The following is a 22,968-nucleotide window of genomic DNA, read 5'->3' on the forward strand; positions in this document are numbered from 1 at the left end:
TGGATGGGAGGGCTGGTTTTGTTATGCAGATCTTTCCCTAACTTTCCATTATTTTCAAGTTCTCCATCAGAAGCAAAACAGGTATCTAAGAACTGTGATTTAGGATACATGGATTAACAGATAACAGGAAAAGCCACTGAAGCAGATTTGGCATCCAACTATTCCTTCTATCCACTCCAGATGTATCTGTATCGTGGGAAGGTCGTTGTGAATGGCACTTTGGCATACATGTCACAGCAAGCGTGGATATTTCACGGAAGTGTCAGGGATAATATACTGTTTGGAGAAGACTATGATGAACAAAGGTAACTATAAAAAAAATAAAAATAAAGATTTCCCCTGTCCAGTCATGTCCGAGTCTAGCAATTGCTCATCTCCTTTTCTTAACCAAGGGAGTTAGCATTATATGAAGATTTTTCCGTGGTCACATGGCCAGCATGACTATAAGCTGAAGGCGCACAGAACTCTGTAACCTTCCCGCCAAAGTGGTACCTATTTATCTACTTGCATCTGTATGTTTTTGAACTGCTAAGTTGGCAGGAACTGAGGCAAGTAACGGGCGCTCATTCCATTGTGTAGATCTCAGGTCTCAGGCTATCTAGCTGACAAGCTGAGCATCTTTATCTGCTGAGCCCTCATGCAAAGATAATTATAAATTTAAGGGGAAGGTTCCCGATCTTTCAGAATTATTCCACTGCCTTTGCTGATCCTTGGCTCTGTTCTTTTTTCCTTTAAAAAAAAAAGAATTCAGTCTTTAATCCTTTTATTTTTAGCTCTATAAAGGAAAGGGCAAGCATTTTATTTGATTAAATGCTAGGATGTTGTACTATTAAATAACTGTTATCAGATGTGTTTATGGAAACACCTACGTATTTCTCTTGGCATATTTATAAGAAATGCCCTGGGGACGGAAAATGAAAATAACAAAATGAAATTCTCAAAACTGTAACTCAAATTTTAAAAAAAGCACATTAAACCAAACCACAACTGCTCGATTTGAGATGAAACGGTGGCATAAAATGTCAGCTACGTTAAAGGTTCTCAGAGGCTAACATTGCCAGAGGACGTCTGCAGGCAAGGCATCACAAATGAAAGACTGTGTCTTTCTGAGCCATCTTACCTGAGTGAGGGATGGGAACTGAAGTGAGGCTTCAGAAGTTGACCTGAATGTGTGAAGAAGTTCATTTGAGGATGGAGACGCTATTTGTAGTCTGGTCCTTCCAAAAGCCTATTACAAAATAATGTGGCATCTAGAAGGTCCTAGTTCAGTTGCTTCATCTCCTGGAAGGGCTGGAAGAATCTATTGTCAACCAACACAAACAATTGTGGATGATCTGACTGAAAAAGCTTCCAACCTGATATTGTAGCTTCATATAAACAATGCAAGGGTGAGATCAAGGAGTGAAACCATCCCTTAAGCTTCATAGAACTAATCTGTCTGTTGCAAGAGAACGCAGAACATAATAAAGTAGTAAACTTGAATTCTACATGTGTGGACCTGGTTGCTTCTGCCTGTATTTTTAACACAGAGGTGGTGACAAGACAAATTAATTTAAATGGATTTAATTGAAATGTACTTGAAATTTTAGTAAAGAGTGAGGTAATTAAGTACAGTTAACCTTAATGCTCCCCATATTTAATGTTCTTTTTAAATGTGTCAAGTCCAAGCTTACAATTTGCTAGACCATTTTAGGAGGTTTTTGAGGGCTTCACCCAAGGATTCTGAGGGCCACAGGCAGGTCCTCAGCTGAACAACCTACAGTAGAATAATCAAGATAAGAAATGTCTTAGCTTCTCATTTTCAAATAAGAGTTTATGTATTCCCCACAGCAAGTTCTTTGCTTTTAATGAAAATAAGGAAGCTGTTCTTTCTTATTAGTTTTCTAAATATTATACCCGACCAGTGTACTCAGCTGTGCGAGTAAATGATTGCTAAATATCACTTCTGTCATTTCCTCAAATTATATTGGAGTGGATTAAAAAGAAAAAGAAAAGAAAAGAAAGGAAGAAAAGTTTATTCCATCTTAGCGGGAACAAACAAACAAACAAACAAATGCAGCTCCTAAGAACTTATTTTCAACACATCTTCAAAATGGCTCCTGGGAATATTACTAGCATGTCACGAGCCATTAGATGCTGCAGGGGGGCATTAAGCTTTGCTGAAATGATATGAAATAAAAAAAAAGAACCTTCAGTTCAAATATGACATAGAATATCTAAGGGTAAAATAATTGACAAGACCCAGTTATTTGAGTGCCTTCTTTGTTTGAGTCATTTCCATCTCAGCTGGTTATTGTAGGAGCTCTACAACTTGGAAAAAAAAATAGTGAAGAGATGCTGTCTAAGGAACAGAGAGAGAAGAGGAAGCACAACCCACAGCTGCATAATGGGTGGAACAGGAGGCCTATGAGGGATCCTTAATGCTACCTCAGTACTTGTCTTTAATTGGTTCCAAGAGGCATGATAAGTACCCAAAAGGAGTACCAAACAATTTTTTCACACAAGGAATAATGTAAATAAACTTAATGTGTTCCTAAACCAAAGACAATGCACATTTTTTAAGGCAATATATAAAAAGATAGGGTTGTATATCATTATTTTGCATGAGAAACAATCCTAAAAATTAATACATACTTAGATTAGATACAATAAATAAAATACCTGTACTGATGAGAAAAAAAAAACCACACAAAAATACACAAAGTGACCACAGAAGATAAGATTGCAAAGGGATGTGCCCAGAGCAAGAGTTATCATGTGACTATTGTGGCACCCTAACCCCAACCTTTTGGGCACTAGGGACCGGTTCCATGGAGAGAGGTTTTTCTGAGGACCGGAGGGTGTGTGGTTTTGTGTGCTGCCTGCATCTCGCGGATGGGGCTTTGCTTGTTTGTGCGGACTGGTTGCTGTCATGCCACGCCCCAACACTGGTCCACAGACCAGGAGTTGGAGACCCCTGCCTTAACCCTTCAGTTGGAAAGGGCAGCAAGTCATGAGACAAACAACATCAACAAGTTCTAGCTTGCATGTTGAGTACCAAATGAACAATGAATACCGGGACAAAATTTTCATGTCAAAATACGTTGAGTACCAAATCTGATGAGTTTCAAAGCAGTTGAGTACCAAGGTACCTCTGTAGCAGGCTATAAAGTTGATGGTGGGGAAAATTGTACTTTCAAACTTGCAAGGGTCTATTAATGCAGCTTTACAATAAAATAGAATGAGATTATTTGGTCATGCTTCCTGTCTGGTCTAGCTGCTAAGACTGACATTGAGTCAAGACTGGAGAACCGGCAATATTCAACACTGAGGGAGTCTTCTCCAATAATAATCCCAGTAATGCTACAAGGCTCATTTACAGAAATATGAAAGAAATTTTCTGAGAATCATTGCTTGCAGCTCAGTTCAGTTTTAATATTTTTAGGTATAATCATATCATCAACATTTGCAGTCTCAAGACAGATATGGAACGTTTATCCTATGGAGATATGACCGAAGTAAGTATAATGTGTGTTTATTTAATTTAAGGACGCTAAATTAAACTGCCAACTTACTCTTGTTTATTCTGTGTATTTATATCTCATCTCGTGGAAACATAGATGGAGAGCTCCCCAGATTTTATATATGTGATAACTCAGTAAGGAATGATGGATGGAGAGAGAATAATGGACCTCAAATCACCTACTGAGTTTCTTGGTTAATTGGTTAATCAATGACAGCATTATATTTGTTTTTGCAGGAAAGAAAATACATTATTGGGCCTATAGCTAATTGGCCAAACTAGCCTTAGATATTCTTCCTAGTATAAAGGGTAGGAAATTCCAACTATAATGTTAATTCATGTTAAACATCTTCAGATGTTACATCAGATTTGTGAAACAGTGATACAAATGGATTTTCTATACTTTGTAATAAGGTGTGACATGATTTTGATTTCAGGGCTGCTACAGATTTAGACTTAGTTTCAGAATATATTAAGCCATTATTGGCTTACTCGTGGCTTGTTGGATAAGCCACACTATATTGTGCACAAGCTACTAAGCCACAAAGCATGGCTAATACACCCCTGGCTTCAAATAACCCAATAGGCTAAGTAAACTGGGATTGGATCCTACTTGTTATGGGAATTCATTTACTATCAGCCTGTAAATAACAGATAGGCCAAGATGTTAAACCAATTGTGTTTAGTTTTGATTTAATTTTTAATTTAGTTTTGATATGTTTCATAAACTCAGCATTTGCCATTATACGTTGAGCCTAAACTGGGCCATAGTGTGTTTTTATCTCTAAAGGGCTAGTGGATCTGAAGGAGAAAAAAAAAAAAAACCTTGCTTTACATATTCCTATTTTATTATCTGAGCAATTTGCTGTATTTTCCTGGAAATGACTGGAATACAAGCACGTGTGAGCTCCAAAGGAGGGTGGGGGGGAAATCTATTCTAACAAGGTTTGGCAATTTGTCCCTCCAAGCTATCTTGTCAATTTACATTTTCATTCTAGGCACCCTGGCTTGCAACATTATCAAGCTTGGGACTCATGGTTTTGAAATAGCTTTGTTCTGGGTACCCTACTCAACATCTGTGGATGTTGTGAAAATGGCATTATGGCCTCACTGGAATTCATATAGCTGTTGTTGATTTCTGAGTTTCTGACACACTCATGGTCTCCCAGGAGAAAAATCTTGAACATATCTTTTAGGAATTTCCTGTAAGCACATATACCATATAAATGGTTGCTGCTGTAAATAAAATACCTGGTGAGGGGCCAGGATCATGGTTAGTTATGGGGTGGGCCGGAACCACACAGAAACAGGAGGTCCTACATAATCCACAGCCCCAACCCTGGAACTAATATTACCTCACCATAACATGTTCCCAAAATGAAAGAGGTAGATTCTTCTACCTTTAAACCAAATCTCTAAGTCAAATCAGCCACTCTGCATCTGCTCTTGGAAAAATTAAACAAAAGAGAGAGATTCAGACAAACTGGCAAAAGATTAGAGGTCAAGAAAATCTCATAATTTGTCAGCCCTTTGAGGTCACTTTTATGTATTCGGTTCTTAGGCATTAGACAAAGACACATGATGAAGAAGCAATCTCTTTACTGATCTTCTCCTTACAACCAAGCAATAGCTAAAAAGCACGCAGGCCTTTTATAGAGTCCTGAACCTGAACAGCGTCAGCCAAGAGGAAGCTGGCTGTTTTCGTGCCTTGCGCATGTGCGCAAGGCTGGAGATAGCCAGTCTGGTCCCGGGCAGCTTTTGGTCTGCCCGGGACCGTTTGCAACATTTCTGAGCCTGTTCACTACTTCGGCAGGCTCAGGACACAACAGTCACCTAAGTCAGAAAATAGATGCCACCAGGACTGCTGTAAACTATTGTTGAGGAGTTAAGAGCCGAGGTGGCGCAGCAGTTAGAGTGCAGTACTGCAGGCCACTTTAGCTGACTATGTTCAGCAGGTCAGCGGTTCAAATCTCACCAGCTCAAGGTTGACTCAGCCTTCCATCCTTCCGGGGTAGGTAAAATGAGGACCCAGATTGTTGGGGGCAATGTAAATATATATACATTGCTTACTGGTGTACACCGCTTAGAGAGTGCTTGCACTTAAAGCGGTATATAAGTCTAATAAATAAATAAATAAATAAATAAATAAATAAATAAATAAATAAATAAAGTAAAAGAACTTGACTGATTTTCTGCTCCATCGAATACCAAAGAGACTCAAGATGGGACAATCTTGAGTTTCTTTCTCAGTCTCTCCTCTCTTGCGGGGCTAAGATAATGCTTGCGTATACGTGGTAGAGTGCCTTATTCAAGGCACTTCCACATTCCTCTATATGTAATTCAGACAGGAGTCAACCCCAAGTCTTTAGAGGAAGCGATAGGAAGGGAGGGTAGTATGATTGAAGCCCCATCATCAACAAGCCAGTCATAGTTGTGTGATAGATCTATGGTTGTGGACGTCATCTTAATTTTTTTTTAATTTCTCTCCCCTCTTCATGCATGGATGTCCCTGTTCTCTTCATAAATTATCAGTACTTGGGGCCTAACATTCTTCCTTTTGCGTGCTGAGATTTCTCTCTCTTTCTGCAGAATGTAGATAGTCCTCGACTTACGATCACAACTGAGCCCTGAATTTATGTTGCTAAATGAGAAATTTGTTAAGTGAGTTTCGTCCCGTTTGATGACTTTTCTTGCCCACATTTGCTAAGTTACTAAAAAGGACATTATGGTCTACAGAATAAGGAATCAATAATCTGAACATTTCTCATAAATGGAGGAAAATTTCATAGCCTGACAGTAACATGCAATGTTCACATTCTAATAAAGCTAGAAACCTTTTATTAAACAGTTATATAAGTATTATATATATGAGTTTGTTCGATGCATCCATTCTGTTTTTTTTTTTTTTTTAAAGATAGGAGAAGGGGGTGTGACCCTCTCGGGAGGTCAAAAGCAGAGAATCACTTTGGCTCGGGCGGTGTATGCAAACCGAGATATTTATTTATTGGACGATCCTTTGTCCGCCGTGGATGCTCAAGTTGGAAGCTATATTTTTGAAGAATGCATTAAAAAAGCTCTTAAGGGGAAAACCCTCCTTCTGGTGTCTCATCAGCTGCAGGTAAATGAATTGCTGAAAGAAATGGGAAAGAACTTTATAGGGCAGTGATGGCGAAACTTTTAGAGACCGAGTGCCCAAACTGTAACCCAAAACCCACTTATTTATCACCGGGTGCCAGGTGGGCATGGCTGTGGTGGTCATGGCAGACTGGGTGGGTGAGGCCAAGCTGGGCGTGGTCACCTCTATGTTGCTCATGGGGAGGGACACCTGTGGGGGCCGGGCAGGGTTGGGGAGAGATCCAGGGGGTCTCTGGCAGGTGGGGCAGTGGGCAGGAGGCTCGTCCTGCAGGGTGAGGCAATGCAAGGCAAGGCAGGGCTGGGGTGCCATTGTTGCAGGGCGAGGCAGGGGCCGGGGCGGCTGCTGCCTGACACCATTGGCCCCTGCACACAGAGGCCAGCGAGTGCATGGGGGCCAACAGTGTCTGTCAGCAGCCACAGCCTGCCAGCCCTCAACCGTCGCACTCTGGGGCTCCACAGCCCGCCACCAGAAGTTCAGAGAAGCTGCCTCTGAGCTGGACAGATGGCCGACAGCTGAGGAGGCGATGCAGTGGGTCATGCCCGGGGAAAAAAAGAGCATGCGAGGCCAGGAGGGATGGGACGGGGGGGGGGGAACCAGCCATGCTGGGATGCATCCGGCCACGAGGGACTTCGGCGAGTTAGCGGGTGGCTGGTTGAAGAGGGACGGTTGTTATCTCCAGGGCATGGCACGCATGCCCACAGAGAGGGCTCCGAGTGCCGCCTCTGGCATGCCTGCCATAGGTTCCCCACCCCTGTTATAGGGCGTGGCTACGTGGAACGGCAGCCCAAATCGGAAACACACCCAGGATGGAGTTTGGGGTGAAACAAATCCAATATAGGTAGTCCTCAACTTACAACCACAATTGAGCCCAACATTTCTGTTGCTAAGCGAGACATTTGTTAAGTGAGTTTTTATGACCTTTTTTTGATGCAGCTCTTAAGTAAATCACTGGGGTTGTTAAGTTAGCAACACGATTGTTAAGTGGATCCAACTTCCCCCTTGACTTGGCTTGTCAGAAGGTCGCAAAAGGAGATCACGTGATCCCCCAGGACACTGCAACTGTCATAAATATGAGTCAGTGGCCCAGGGTTCGAATTTTGATCACGTGACCGTGGGGAGGTCACAACAGTCGTAAGTGTGAAAAACAGTCCTAAGTCACTTTTTTCAGCACCGTTGCAACTTCGAGAGGGCAGTAAAATGAACTATTGTAAGTCAAGGACTTATCGTTTTTGCAATAGGGATTCTGCTTTTTTTGGAAAAAAAAATTAAAAGCTTGTTATCATTTCTAAAATGCTTTTGGGTTTTGTTTTTTTTTTTAAATTAATTTTAAAGACTTGATCGCCCTGGGATCTCAAAGACATTTTTAGTCTCACTTTCTTCCTAGAATATTCAATTCTATTCTTTCTCTCTCTTTTTTAATCTTTCTTGGTCAGTACGTCTTGAATATCAAGCGATGTTTGTCCCCCAGCTGTTTTCTACCACCACCTACCATCACCTCTCAATTCCCTCCCCCCATTTTTTTTTTTAATTCCTGCAAACCATTAGAGCCTCTTCAGTGCTGTTAATATTTCCCTCTGGTGTGTGAACATTTTCTTCATAATGGCCTACATTTGGAGAGTAAGTGTGCTATTAGTTTAAAAGTAACAAGCAGCCTCTGGGTTTTATGCCCCCCCGAAGAGAGGCAATCGCACACAGAGTCTAACATCACAGAAAATGAATTAGAGCATTTGGCAATGCCTTACAACAGTGAGGTTGGGGTGGTGGTGGCCTGGTTTGATTTCTCAAGCAGTGATTGTTGGTTAGAGAACTGAGGTCAGCAACCACCCATCTGTCCCATGGTAGAGGCAATCCTGCGGGTCTTCTGAGTCTGCTGCTCGGGTTTTATTTTTCGTTGTTAAAAGACTTTTCAAAAAAAAAACCAACCCATTTCTGCAGTTTTATTCCATTACTTCTTCCCTCCTCCCCTCTTGAAAAACAAAATAACTTCTCCATGCCAATAGAGGGCAGAAAAGGCTAGAAATTATCTGTAGAGCCATTGATCCATTTGAAACAGAACAGAAACAAAAGATCCTCATTCGAAAGAATGGGGAGAATTTGTATTGTTACCTAAACAGAGCCTTTGGGGGCTTACAGATTGTACGCTCTTCCCAAAGTGATAGCAATTTGTTGAGATTTTTTTTTTCTACAATAGGGTTGCTGTTTCAGCCAGGTCTAAGAAACCAGGCTGTGCCCTATAAAACATATTTCCTAAAATTTACACTCTTTTTCTGTTGAACAGAAATAATCCCTGCCTCTCTGTCTCTATATTGTTATGTACTTTATTTGTCTCTCTTTTTCCCTCTGTCTGTGACTCTGTGTCTCTGTCTCTGCTTCTCTCTGTCTCTCTGTCTCTGTCTCTCTCTGTCTCTGTCTCTCTCTCTCTCTCTCTCTCTCCCTGTGTGTGTGTGTGTGTGTTGAGAGAGAGAAACAGAGAGAGAGAGACAGAGAGAGACAGAGACAGAGACTGAAGTATGTATAAATCTGGCAAAATCCATTTTTCTTTTGGTTTGATTGAAATTTATGATCTGATTCAGTTCCAGCTTGAATCCAATTTGATTTCAAAAATTGTTTCAGTTCCCTTTGAATATTTATTTATTTATATATTTATTTATTTATGAGACTTATATACCGCTTTAAGTGCAAGCACTCTCTAAGCGGTGTACACCAGTAAATATTGCCCCCAACAATCTGGGTCCTCATTTTACCTACCCCGGAAGGATGGAAGGCTGAGTCAACCTGGAGCCGGTGAGATTTGAACCGCTGACCTGCTGAACACAGTCAGCTAAAGTGGCCTGCAGAATATCTGAGCTGTTTAACTACTTTCATTGAAACTTCAAAAATTTGGGCTCAGCTGTGATTGTAATTCAAGGATACCTGTATAAAGATAGAATCCGAAATACCAATTCCATAACCTGCTCATTAGTTGACTGATTCTTTTCTCTTTCCTTAATATCCACAGTATCTGCAGTTTTGTGATCAAATCATCTTGCTAGAAGATGGGGAGATATCGGAAAGCGGTACCCATGCACAGCTGATGAAAGCCAAGGGCCATTATGCTCAACTCTTTTATAATCAGCACGCAGAAGACGTCATTGTGGGTTTCAGTCCTCAGTACTTATTTTGTGCTGCTGCCTATTAGCATCTCAAAGTTAGTTCTCCTGTACTGGTGAAAGCTGGTTCTAGATCAGAGATCCCCAACCTTTTGGGCACCAGGGAACGGTTCCATGGAAAGGGGGTTTTCCACCAACTGGAGGGTGCGTGGTTTTGTGTGCTGTCTGCATCTCATGGATGGGACTTTGCTTGTTTGTGCAGCCTGGTTGCTGGCATGCTGTGGCCCGGTACTGGGCCACAGACTGAGGATTAGGGGCCCCTGTTCTAGAAGAACTTTCTTCTGATCCTGCATAGAACTTGACTCTTTTGATGCCTTTGTGATTTCTCAGCATCCATTTTGTAGGATAGAGGAATTCAAGAAATTGGACAAACATTTGTCTGAAATGTTACAGGGTTTTCTGCTTGAGCAGGGGGTTGGACTAGAAGACCTCCATGGTCCCTTCTGTTATTCTGTTATATTTTAATGCCTAACCCACACTTCCGAAGCACAAATGCAAAGAACAATGGGGTTTATGCCCCAAGACAGGCACTATTCTGAGATTTCCGCCTCACAAACGTTTGCACCCCACAAACTTTTTGAAACGTGCACAGATGAAGAGAAGACGCACAACAACAGTAGAATCTGTGTGGAGAGCAAAGGGGACATGACTCATGCGATCAGCATCATATGCAATACTGGGATACTTTTCCACATGTATTGTAATATTCCAGGCATGTGCCAAAAGAGCTCAACCCCACAATGCTGCAAGAACTAAGCAACACCTCTGGTGCATGTAAAAATGACAGAGCGAGGGAGTAGGCAAAAAGGCACAGTTTTAGAGATAATCATATGCAAAAAGGGCTTATTATAATAATTTGAGTAATAGCAGGTCCAGTTACTGTTGAATCTCAACTTCCATGAGCCCTTTGCTAGTATCAATAAAGGAGAATATCTGTAGCTCAGGGTAGACTACAGTTCTTATCACACACTGCTGTTATTCATGCTAGCAAGGAGAGATGCTTGGTGCTGTCTGAGTTTGCTTGTTTTCTTGCAGATATTTCATTACATCTGCAAGAATGTAGATGCTTCATTATTCAAACTAGTGATGTTGGGTAATGAAACATCTGCGAGGAAACGAGCAAGCTCAGAGAGCACCAAGGACCCCTCCTTGCTACTATGGATAACAGCAGTGTGTGATAGGAACTGTAGTCTAACAATATCTGGATGGATAATCATTGCGCAGTCTAATTGATGATATTTATGGCCCAACGATAAAGATATCTTAAGAGTAGCCCCTGAATCAGAAAGGCAATGAAAATGATTGCTGGAGAACATTATCAGGAAGTAACAGCCAGGTTGAGCTTGTGGGCTTCCAGGAAACGTCTACTTAGATCAGTGGTTCTCAACCTTTCTAATGCCGCGACCCCATAATACAGTTCCCCATGTTGTGGTGACCCCCAACCACTTATACATCACCGGGTACCAGGGGTGTGGCCAAAGAAAAGGGGGAAAAATGGCGGACAGCCTTGTTTGGCGACCCCCGTGAAATGGTCATTCAACCCCAAATGGGGTCCCGACCCACAGGTTGAGACCACTGACTTAGATGTTGTAGGTCAGGGGTCCCCAACCCCTGGTCCATGGACTGGTACTGGGCTGCAGTGTGCCAGCAACCGGTCCGCACAAACAAGCAAAGCCCCATCCACAGGATGCAAGCAGCACACAAAACCATGTACCCACTCGTCCGCAGAAAAATCTCTCTCCTCATAACCAGTCCCTGGTGCCCAAAAGGTTGGGGACCTCTGTTGTAGGTAACAAGCTATTAGACTCAACTGACTTGAGGTTGAATAAACAAGGGTATTTTTGTATTCTTAACAGATGAGAAAAACTGTCAGGACTAAGAAGAATCAATAGTCTTTAGAAACAATTGCTAAAATAACTTCCTTGGGTCAATGATGCTGTTCCTTTAGTATCAGATGCTGGAGAAAAACAAGAAAGAATAGGGGTTGTTATCCTCAAGGCCAGTTTATGGGCTGTCCTATGGCTTAGACGAGGAATGGAGAACAATGGGCCTTTTATAACTTGTGGACTTCAACTTCCAGAATTCCTGAGCCAGCCAGCAATGCAAATTCCTGCAAATTCTGGGAGTTGAAATCCACAAGTCCTAAAGGGGGGCATCATTCTACTTGATCTAGCCAGGCTCCTTCATTCTCAACTGAAAACTTTTGACTTTGTTTACTTTAGATTGCAGACAACCAATTTCTTTCGTCGTCTTCAGATGAATCCATGAAAAAGAAAGACATGAAGGATTACGATTCAGACATCTCTTCCGTAGAAGTAAAAGACTACGATAAAATCGCTCCGACCCCTCCTTTATATTTTAGCGATCGTAAGTTTTAGCTTGACTTCCCCCTCACTTTTCACCTGGCCAGGATTTGATAAGCCTGATGATACAGAGACTAAGAAAGGCCTTGAAGAAGGAACAGTCAGAAGTATGTTTCACTCTGTCTTCCTGCACCATTAAATTCCCCAAATCTCACTGTCAACCTCTATGTTAGTGCAAAAGCAGCCAAGCTTGCTTAGGATAACTGCTTCAAGGTTAGGCCTGAGTACTTTTGAGGTGAAACAAATGTTGAAAAGTGAAATAAGGATGCTTTTTTCCCCTTCATCAAAGTGTTATTACACACTAAATCAGAGGACCCCAATCTTTTGGGCACCAGGGACTGATCCCACGGAGAGATGGTTTTCCGCAGACCAGAGGGGGCATGGTTTTGTGTGCTGCCTGCATCTCATGGATGGGGCTCTGCTTGTTTGTGCGGACCAGTGGCTGGTATGCTGCGACCTGGTACCAGTCCATGGACCGGGCGGTTGGGGACCCTTGGTTTAAATCGTTGATACACGTAAGCAAGATAGTTACCTTGCTGAAGAAGTAGTGGACGAATAGCTTATTTCAATCTCCATTTCATACCCATTCATGTTATAATTCTAGAAACAAATTACTTTGGTAGGACAACCCTCTCTGGTAGACTTTATTTGTAGTAAAGGTGTTCTAGCTTGGGAAACCTATTTCTGGGTTCTAGACTTGGTTTAACAGAACAATTGCTGGGTTGACTCATCATGCGATGTTCAAACCAATATGTCAACGCTGCAGATATTGTATATTCTTGCTTTTGACAATATGCAGAATTGTCTGGTAAATATGGGGTTAATAAAGAGCAGAAGGGGCGTTGAGGGTAAAGTCAGGGAAAGAAAGAGGAAGAAAACATTTGACCTTCACACTAATTGGATAGTGTGAGATATGACGGCTAATTTAGGGAGGGAACACGCTGATAATTTAACTGCTCAGAGGAAGAGAACTTAGATCCTTGCATCTCTCCGTTGTGCCTGTGCCGACATTTTGTAACATTAAAAGACTTTTAGGAAAATAAATGCCTGGAAGTTCTTTGGAATGTTTCATTAGCCGGAACCACATCACAATAGTAGTATGGTTTCATGAAATAGTCACTTGATGATCATGGTCATGGAACATGACCGGTCATGGAAGACAAAGATAAACCTGGCTGGGGAATTCTGGGGATTGAAGTCCACATAAAATTGCTCAGGTTGGGAAACATTGAACTAGATGGGGCTCCTCCACCGTTTTCTCAAATTGTAAGAAAGAAGTGCTACGAGGCCATGAACATACTCTAGTAGGCTAGAAACCACCCTCTTTAAAGGTAAGGAGTGGATTTTACCCCACTAGTTGTGGCTGACTGTTTCAAGGCCATTTAGCCAGGGCTGTCTGAAGACATTTCCACAGTCATGTGGCCAGCATGACATCCCAGAGCGCTGTTACCTTCCCACCAAAGTGGTACCTATTTATCTACTCGCATTTGCATGGTTTCGAACTGCCAGATTGGCAGGAGCTGAGGTAAGGACAGGAGCTCATCCCGTCACATGGCACTCAGATTTTGAACCTGGGCTGGCAGCTTTCCGGCAGAAAAACCCAGCGTCTTAACCATTGACCACCCCACTGCCCTTCTATAAACGCTTATCATATTTCCTCAAACGAATTTAAGGAAAAGCCATGCCAGAGGCGCTTTCCCCAACTGAATGGAAGTTCTGGAAATGCCACATCTAAAAAAAAAAAAAAAGATAAATAAATCCAAATTAAGTAAAAGACCACAGAGAGAGGCCTAGTGAATTCTGTGCCTAGAAAAGTTCAGAAGAGGAAATGAAAAAAAGAAAAAGAAAAAAAAAAAAGCTCAAACTCCAAGCTAAATTAGCCCCTTGGGCAGTTTTCCTCCCGACCTGCCTCTGCTTTGTTCCACAATCAAAAGAGGTGAATAAGGAAATCAATTGGGTTTTGCATCCCAGCTGCTAGCAGTATTGATCCTTTCAGGTAAATCAATGTCCTCTTCAATTGCATTCCTGTCACGGGCTCCCATTCATTCAACAGCCATTAGAGAAACAAAAGGAGCATTTTCCATATGGCTTCATCCTAGGGGGGGGGGGTGGGAATGGCAAGCCGGCAGGGTGGGGGGAGTGTGCGCATTTGTAAAGGCTCTTGTGAAGTTGCAAATGTTCATTTGTGTAGATAGGCTCAACCCACCTCCAACTTTGCTTGAAATGCACGGGGGTTTGTCATCTCTGGGGAACGTTGTGGTGCAAATAAACGTGTGATGATTTTCTGCCACAGCTCCTGAAGACCAGCTTGTTCAAAAAGAGGAGAAGACAGAAGGCGCCATTAGATGGGAAACCTACCACATGTATATCAAGGCATCTGGAGGTATATGCCATAACTGGTTGCACATTTTCTTAAATGCATTTGTTCATGATAAATTCCTGCAAAAGTCATATGGGTGGGTGGGAGAAAGGGTATATATGCATATGCACAGACACACACACACACCTATATAATATATAATATCTGGATATGAGGGCACAGTGTGCCAAAGAAATGTGGTGGGGATTTAAATCATCTTGGACAAATCTGTCTTCCAAATAGAATGGGTAGGACAGACTTAGAAGCCTTTGAGATCTTTTAGATTTAAATAGAATGGGAATCCCAACCCTTCACATTATTTATCGGATCATGAACTAACAGAACAGGCTGCCTTCTCACAACAAGCTAAGCCACAAAACAATTCACCAACATTATTAACTCCCAAAGCAACTAAGTTTAGCATGGGCTGTTTGCTCTCCGAGCTTAGCGTTTTAGCTGCAAACATTTCATTTCCATTCAGGGGGGACATCTTCAATGCCCTTTAGCCCATTGTGCAAATGTGGCTGTTAGCTCTTTACCTGACCTTGTTCAGTGGTTCTGTGAACTCAGCCTTCATATCCTCAGGAATGCAGTTTGACATCCCATGTCCACATTTCCTTCTAGGTTTCCTGTTGTGGTTTGTCATCATTCTTCTCTTTGTTCTGATGATTGCCAGCTCAATCTTCAGCAACTGGTGGTTGAGTTTCTGGTTAAACCAAGGATCTGGGGTAAGTAAGTGCCATTTGGCATCAAATTATTATTCTGTTTATGTCAGCGGTGTCCTACCGTGGCAATTTTAAACTTGTGGAGTTCAACTCCCAGAATCCACCTGACTGAGAGGGTATAGGGTCTCCTGCTTGAACAGGGGGCTGGACTAGAAGACCTCCAAGGTCCCTTCTACTCTACTCTACTCTACTCTACTCTACTCTACTCTACTCTACTCTACTCTACTCTACTCTACTCTACTCTATTCTTCACTTATTCTATTCTATTCTATTCTATTCTATTCTATTCTAATTCCCCAGCCACCTCTGGTTTATGCCCTCTACTCATTGCTGAGCATGAGCTGGCCAAAAAAGTAAAGTAAGATTTTAATAAAATTTCTTTTTGAGGACATTCCCTTTCTACAAACTTTCCTCTACTTCTACCTTTTTGTCAAAGACCCAGAGGCAAGGACATGGCCAAGAAGAAACAGTGTGCAACTTTTAAAATTGAGTGTTGTTGTTTTTTCTCTTGAGACAAGTTTAATGTTGGTTTTATAATGCATGGCATTTTCCCAAGCATTAGTTATGTCCATTAATTGCTTTTCCAAATCCAACGACAACATTGCCGGTACATTTGGGATTAACTTTTGGACCTGCCAAAGGTTTGCCTACCAACACATAAGAGAAACAGTTATTTGTGGCACGTAACTCGCTGCCTGCCAACCTTAGGAAGCTGGAAAGGGAAGACACCACAAACGAACAATATGTTGTTAGATATCTTACACAAATCCTCTTTTCTTATGACAGTGGAAAGCAGCCTTTAGACTTAATTCTATAAGTTTTTGTTTTGGAAATCTGTCTTGACAGAGATTGATATATAATTGATGTTACTTTTTTCCCCCATCTCCTATTTAAGAAAAAAGGACAAGCTTCTCTTCTTCTTTTTGTTTCAAATCTGTTCTTTAGAACATAACGTGTAGCTATCCTCAAAACACAACTTGTGATGAGGGCAGCATCACCAACAATCCTCAGCTTCCGTTCTACCAGCTGGTCTTTGGGATGAGTGTGGTCTCCATGATTGTCCTGAGTTTCATCAAAGGTTATGGTTTCACTAAGTTGACCTTACGAGGTGCCTCAAACCTCCACAACACCATGTTTTACAAGGTATCACTAACCTTTGGTTAACCCTCATTGTGATTCCAATTTGTTTTTTTGATAGGGAGCACGAAGCAAAGTTGATTTCATAAACCTAATTTGGGGGTTGGGGAAGGGGTGGGAGAAAGTCACCCAGTGCCCATCAGGCACAAACCACCAGATCCACACTTGTAGAATTCAAACAAGCTACTTTATTATTCTATGCCTATTCTACAGGAATCTCCCCCAGATTGGGAGATTTTGCCTGGGAAAGACTAGATAAGACTCAAAGAAAAGGATGGGGGGGAGGTCAGAACTTGCTCTCTTTGTTTAAATAACAATTCCAGATAATGTCCCTCTTGATTCCCCCTCCTAACCGGAATGGTTGCTCTCCGACAGTGCTTCAGCAATTATTCAATAAACTGTGCCTTAACATACTGTGTGCACTTAATCCAGAGTCCAGTGTGGCCCATCAGAGACTTTGTATCTTGTCCAGAAGATGCAATGGAGGATTGTTTATTCCAAAGGGGGTTACTGTTGAGGATGCAACAAGCCTTCTTGGGGTGGCTGTCATGTGTGGAACAATCTTTCCTGACAAGTAAGGACGGCCCCTACTCTACAGGTCTTTTGAACACAGGCCATTTGCCAGGGGTAAATAAATGGCCTCTTCTATAAACGTTTCTCTTTGACCATGTTGTATCTTTCTCAGAACCTGCTAGTATTGGCTCAGATTGTAAAGATAGATAGATAGATAGATAGATAGATAGATAGATAGATAGATAGATAGATAGATAGATATAATATATAATATATAATAGATAGATAGATAGATAGATATAATATATAATAGATAGATAGATAGATATAATATATAATAGATAGATAGATAGATAGATAGATAGATAGATAGATAGATATAATATATGTGAGAGAGAGAGAGAGAGAAATAGATGATAGATAGATAGATAAAGATAATAGATGATTGATAGATAGATATAGATAGATAGAGATAATAGATGATAGAAAGAGAGAAAGATATAGATGATAGATAGATAGATATAATAGATAGATAGATAGAGATTAGAGAGAGAGAGAGAGAGAGAGAGAGAGAGAGAGAGAGAGATAAATAGAGAGAAAGATAGACAGACAGACAGACAGACATGGAATACAGCAAAAATAACATGTAAATAAATAAGGCTGGAGCAAGGAACCAATAAAACTAAAGCTTAGAAAAGACTATAACTTTTTGATGAATTCCAGAGAAGCACAGAACAAAGTTTTAGGAAAGGTTTGTGGCCTGAATCCACTTACAGCTAACAATCTGATACCGGAAAGTCATTTTCTTCCAAGTCAATTAAATTCTCTGCGGGTGTTTCTTTCCAGCAAAGGATCTGGTTGGACTGTTCTGCTCAAATTATGGCTGGTTTTGCAGTCTGGACGGATGCAGCTCGACCATCTGTAAAGAGCCTTCCCCTTTCTAGCTGCATCAATTTCATCCGGCAGAATTTCCCAACTCACTTAAACATAAGTAAGAATTCTGGGAATTGAAGTCCTCTAACCTGGAGGTCACCTTGGCCGAGGAAGACTAGCACAAATTGGCGGAGAAAGGATGAATTCTAGTGCCATATTTTATGAGAACCCATCAGCGTTGTTCCATTATTTTGCACTTAGCTAAAACAGGTATTAAGAGTCTGCAAAAAAAAATCCCATTTCTAGCAGAAAGTTTTATTTCTAGCTCTGTAGTTCTAGGGCGGTACTTCTTATTGGTTATGAACTCTTTCCCCAAGGACGGGTTATTAGAAACGGACCCAACTACTCCCTCTTCTTTTCTTCTTCACAAAACAGCCTTTAAAATCTCTTCCAGCTATTGGGGGAAGAAAAAAGAGAAGGCCCTGTTTTGCATTTATGCTGACGCTTAGGTGAAACTGACCTATTTCTGCCATCCAAAAACTGAGCGCTACAAAAGACTTATCTCCCATCTCATGGTGTTGTTATTGTTGCTCTACGTTGTTTGTTGTGTACTGCAGCGCTCTCTTCTCCCCCAACACCTACCTCATTTATCTACAGATCTTGGAGAGTCCAATGATTTTCTTTGATACCAATCCCATCGGCAGAATCATGAACCGTTTCTCTAAGGATATGGACGAAGTGGATACGCGATTGCCGTTTTACCTGGAGAATTTCCTCCTGCAGTTTTTTGGACTCCTGGCCATTTTTACTATTGTTACCATCATCTTTCCTTACCTCCTCATCAGCATGGTGGTCCTAATGATCATTTTCATTCTGCTCTTCCGGTAAGTGGGAAGTTCTGCCTTTCCGAACGTTTGCTCTCGTCGTCGTCTAAGTGAAAGCTGCAGAGATCCATCCACGGATGTTCAGATCTGTGGTCATGAGACTCCCCAGTTGATCCCTCTCCCAGTTCCAGGTTTTTCATATGCAGAAGGGAATTCACAAGCCCTGGACTGATTCAAACATTAATACACAAATGCCATCTTGTAATACTTCTGTCTTCAAGGATAGTTACTGCCACAGTCTCAACCCCATGGAGACCTGGGACTAACTTATGCTGTTAGGCATGGGCAGTTTTGGGGGGCCCTAATGTTCCCTGAGCTGCATTGCTTGCCAGTCTGCTTCCAGGTGCAATTCAAGGTGTTGATGATCACCTTTAAAGCCTTTCATGGCCTATGGCCAGGTTTCCTGAGGGACTGCCTCATTCCACTGGGATTCGCCTGTCCCACTCATGCTGGCAGAGGAAGCACGCTGCGGGTCCCATCAGCCTGATTATTCCAGCTGCTGAGGTCCAGGAGGAGGGCCTTCTCTGCTGTTACTGAACATCTTGTCCCCCCACTCCAATGTGAGGTTGGCCCCTACCCTCCTATCCTTTCATAAGACCCTCAACACTTGGCTCTGCCAGTTGGCCAAGGGCCCCCAATGGGAAAACAGAACAGGGGAGCTGGTTGATCAAGTAACAACAGATCCCACATCCTCCCACTCTGCATATATAGTGGGGCATGTTATTGTGCATTCCATTACAGTATTTTTCAGAACACTATCCAAGACCTCAAACGAATTGAGAACATCAGCAGATCTCTGTGGTTGTGTTTGATCACATCTTCCATCCAAGGTCTTAGTACGATCCGTGCTTTCAACAAGACAGAGGACTACATAAATCGGTATGTTTCCTGGGCCCAAATCATGCTGTTTTTTTTATTTCACTAGCCATCTCTCCACTCTAAGTACAGCTGTTTTACTACTTTCCACCTGAGCACCTACCTTGTATCTGCCAAGAAATTGATGAAGCCACTCTGCTATTGTGCTGCCTAAGTGGGAGATATCCAAGGGTTTTCCATTTGCAGAAAATGCTGAGCTGCAGGGAAGCTCTCTGATTGCCCTATGGATTCTCAGGATTGTCCCTAAGTGCATCTGTATATGACCCCCCCCTTGAGAGCACTTTATATTCTTTTGCAACCATTAAACTATTCTTAAGATCTGGTTTCTAAAGCAACAGAATTCAACATTCAAGCCTTCTGGCGATTTCTGGCAGAATCTGAGGCTCACTGAAAAAGTCGCTAACCAGTAACTCAGTGAGAGGGTAGGGTATCTATTCTGAACCAGTAGAATGGAGGGATTTGGGTCATTTTCCCACTATGCAACTTACGGATTCTTCTAGTATCATCCAACCATCATTGGGTCAAAATAACAGTAGCAAGGACTTCATAGCACTTTGGTGTTAGATCAATGGAAACAATGGCTGTAGCCCTAGTTCCCTAAGAGAGCTGTAATGGTACAAGGGAATGGTCTTGGAGACAGGAGGAAGACTCTGAAAATGGCCAGATAAGCAGCACTTGGGTCCACAGAAGGGATAGGGGCAAGGAAAAGATCTCACAAGACTTCACCCTCCCTAGTTTTCAAGAGAGTGAAATTAAGGAAGTAACAGACATGTTACTGTAACCTTGCAGTAAAGATAGTTAGTACTTCTGGTAGGTACTTCTTGTCTAGACTGCCTCAACGGTCTGACAAGTGCTTACAAGTACTTTGTACAATAGGTCCGACCCACAAACCTAATGAGCTCACTTAAATACTGCAGACATAAAACATATTAAACTTAGGGTCCTTGGCGCTCTCTGAACCTGGTGTCCGGTTGTCATAAACAACCACGCTCGGAGAGCACCAAGGACCCCACAGTTCAACCCTGAGCTACGCATGTTCTCTTCTATCGGTATATTAAACTTCATGACTGCTGACCTTCATTGGGATGTTGTGACTTTGAATGAGAACAGTGGTTCTCAACCTTTTTAATGCCGTGACCCCCAACCGGTCGTAAGTTGAGGACTACTCAACTGGTGCAGCACCGTTTGCAGAATGGGACTTTTGGCGGGCTCAGCAGGGCAGAGACAGCCTGGACAATTCCTATTGGCTTTTGAAAGCCAATAGAATTAGACTCTATTCTATTGGCTTTCAAAAGCCAGTAGAATAAAAGGGAGTAGCATAGCTAAGGAAAAGGGGGAAAAAATGGCGGACTGCGTTGTTTGGCGACCCCTGTGAAATGGTCGTTCGACCCCAAATGGGGTCCCGACCCACAGGTTGAGAACCGCTGAACTAGAACATGTGTTAATTGGGCAACTAAGTTAATCATGTTTTGCAAGTCCTGCCGTGGAGACTGGAAGCCTGATGTGGGGAACGTTATGGGATCCCATCACCGTCGGGTCCTTGAGACAACAGTGGCCTTCGGAAACCCGTCCCCTCTGAGAATTTTTTTTAAAAAGCTCACATTAAAAGAAGGAAGAGGTAGAGGAGGAAAAACTCCCTACCTTTCCCACCCAGCCAAGGATGCAGCCCCTCACAGCTTCGTTTTTTTTTTTTGTTTTTTAACCGACTACTGTCTTATTCAACCAACACTAAAAGTGGGTATGGTAAAAGACCTTCCCATCCAAGCTGCAGTCTCCACTGTGGGTTGCATGAATATTCATGGCTTGACGTGAACATTCTGCTGCAGTTGTAGTGTGTTTCAAAGCGAGATCTTGGCGGGAGCTCCCTTCCCATCAAGGTAGTCCCAATTCTCATCACTGCCCGGTGAAAGCGGACAATACCTATTGGAAGGAGGAATTTCTTATTTCTAATACTGGTTTTCAATTATTTGGCCTCTCTATTGGAATGAAAGGAAAAGAGGTGATAGCTAGAAGGGTGATAAAACCCTGACATAGCATTCACTGTGTGTATGTGCCTCAGTAAAGGTTCATTCCTCCTCCTCCTCCTCCTCCTCCTCCTCCTCTTTCATCTCCTCCTCCTCTTCCTCCATCTCTTCCTCCATCTTCTCCTCTCCTCCTCTTCCTCCATCTCCTCTTTCCCTTCCTCCTCCTCCTCCTCTTCCTCTTTCATCTCCTCCTCTTCCTCCTCCATCTCTTCCTCTCCTCCTCTTCCTCCATCTCCTATTTCTCTTCCTCCTCCTCCTCCTCCTCCTCCTCCTCCTCCTCCTCCTCCTCTCCCTCTGTCTTCTTCTTCTCCTCTTCCTCCTGACTGCTAATTTGTGCAGTTCAGCACCAGCCTGCTGGAGATAACACTGTCCCCTCTTAAGGTTCCTCACTTGCCCCCTATGAGTGTCGGTGGGAATATTCTTGGTGGAACCAGCAAGAACATCAAGGAACCTACCAAGAACCTACCAAGAACACTCCCACCATTTAACTGGGCCGACCACTTTATGTAAACAGAAAGCAAATCCCACTCCCTTCTAGCACTGATAACGTTACCTAGTTTGGGAGTGAAACATGTGCAAGAAAACCACCAAGCTCAGAGAGCACCAAGGAGAGTTTCAGCCTGAGTCACAAATATTCTCTTCTATCAATGCAAGACAACTATTGAACATCTCATTCTTACTTTCATTTCAGTTTTAGGATCTTGAATGATGAAAACTCAAACCATTTCATTATGTTTAACTATGCACTACGATGGTTTGCACTGAGGACAGATATTCTCATGAACTTCATGACGTTGATTGTAGCCCTGTGTGTGGTCCTCAGCCATTCTTCTATCAGTACTGCAGAAAAAGGCTTGGCTCTATCTTACTCTCTCCAGGTAAAAAAACTGTGTTTTTCCATCCTAAGTTCATCTCATTTTTCAAATGCATATTGCGGTCCCAAAGCGGATTGTTAAAAATATCCATGGAGCAAAGTCTTGTGCAGTTTTCTCCATATGGTGAGTCTCAGGATACCAATTAAAAATATCACACACACAGATGCAAAACAAAGTAAACTCCTGCAAGTCTGACATATGCCCACGTCTGTGGTAGAACACTTTCTTCTCTATCACCTTACTACACTCTTGTGAGTCTTGAAAACATTTATCTCTTATTTGGGGGAACCTGCTGTGTCCTTTGATATTGTGGCTTCATCCTGTCCTGGCCCAAGAGTAGGGCCAATCCTGTATTGAACAACATATGAATTGCACTCAAATATGTAAAGGGATAAGCAAAAGATCTGCCACAAGTGAGCTGCTGTTACTTGTTAAGATATTTGTAAGAAAAAAAGATGTTGAGACTCTACAAAGAGTGCAGAGAAGAGCAACAAAGATGATTCGGGGACTGGAGGCTAAAACATATAAAGAACGTTTGCTGGAATTGGATAT

General features: G+C 42.2%; 1 protein-coding gene across 3 annotated transcripts in view; it reads left to right on the forward strand.

The window, feature by feature from the left end:
• LOC120312133 (multidrug resistance-associated protein 9-like) overlaps window positions 1-22,968 on the forward strand; it is a 50,622-nt gene that overhangs the window by 14,217 nt on the left and 13,437 nt on the right. For all 3 annotated transcript variants that reach the window (XR_005557797.1, XM_039352444.1, XM_039352445.1), the window contains exons 12-22: window positions 181-305; window positions 3,425-3,497; window positions 6,417-6,620; window positions 9,637-9,771; window positions 12,010-12,154; window positions 14,444-14,533; window positions 15,134-15,237; window positions 16,180-16,377; window positions 18,415-18,641; window positions 19,383-19,520; window positions 22,233-22,419. Coding sequence is in view for 2 of the 3 variants with exons in the window: in XM_039352444.1 (XP_039208378.1) it covers window positions 181-305; window positions 3,425-3,497; window positions 6,417-6,620; window positions 9,637-9,771; window positions 12,010-12,154; window positions 14,444-14,533; window positions 15,134-15,237; window positions 16,180-16,377; window positions 18,415-18,641; window positions 19,383-19,520; window positions 22,233-22,419 (1,626 nt within the window). In the remaining variant the exon portion in view is untranslated. The remainder of the gene's footprint in view (window positions 1-180; window positions 306-3,424; window positions 3,498-6,416; window positions 6,621-9,636; window positions 9,772-12,009; window positions 12,155-14,443; window positions 14,534-15,133; window positions 15,238-16,179; window positions 16,378-18,414; window positions 18,642-19,382; window positions 19,521-22,232; window positions 22,420-22,968) is intronic.

This window comes from Crotalus tigris, unplaced genomic scaffold, assembly GCF_016545835.1.
Source record: "Crotalus tigris isolate CLP2741 ecotype Arizona unplaced genomic scaffold, ASM1654583v1 scf7180000018432.44079421565:4894166, whole genome shotgun sequence".
Lineage (NCBI taxonomy): Eukaryota > Metazoa > Chordata > Lepidosauria > Squamata > Viperidae > Crotalus > Crotalus tigris.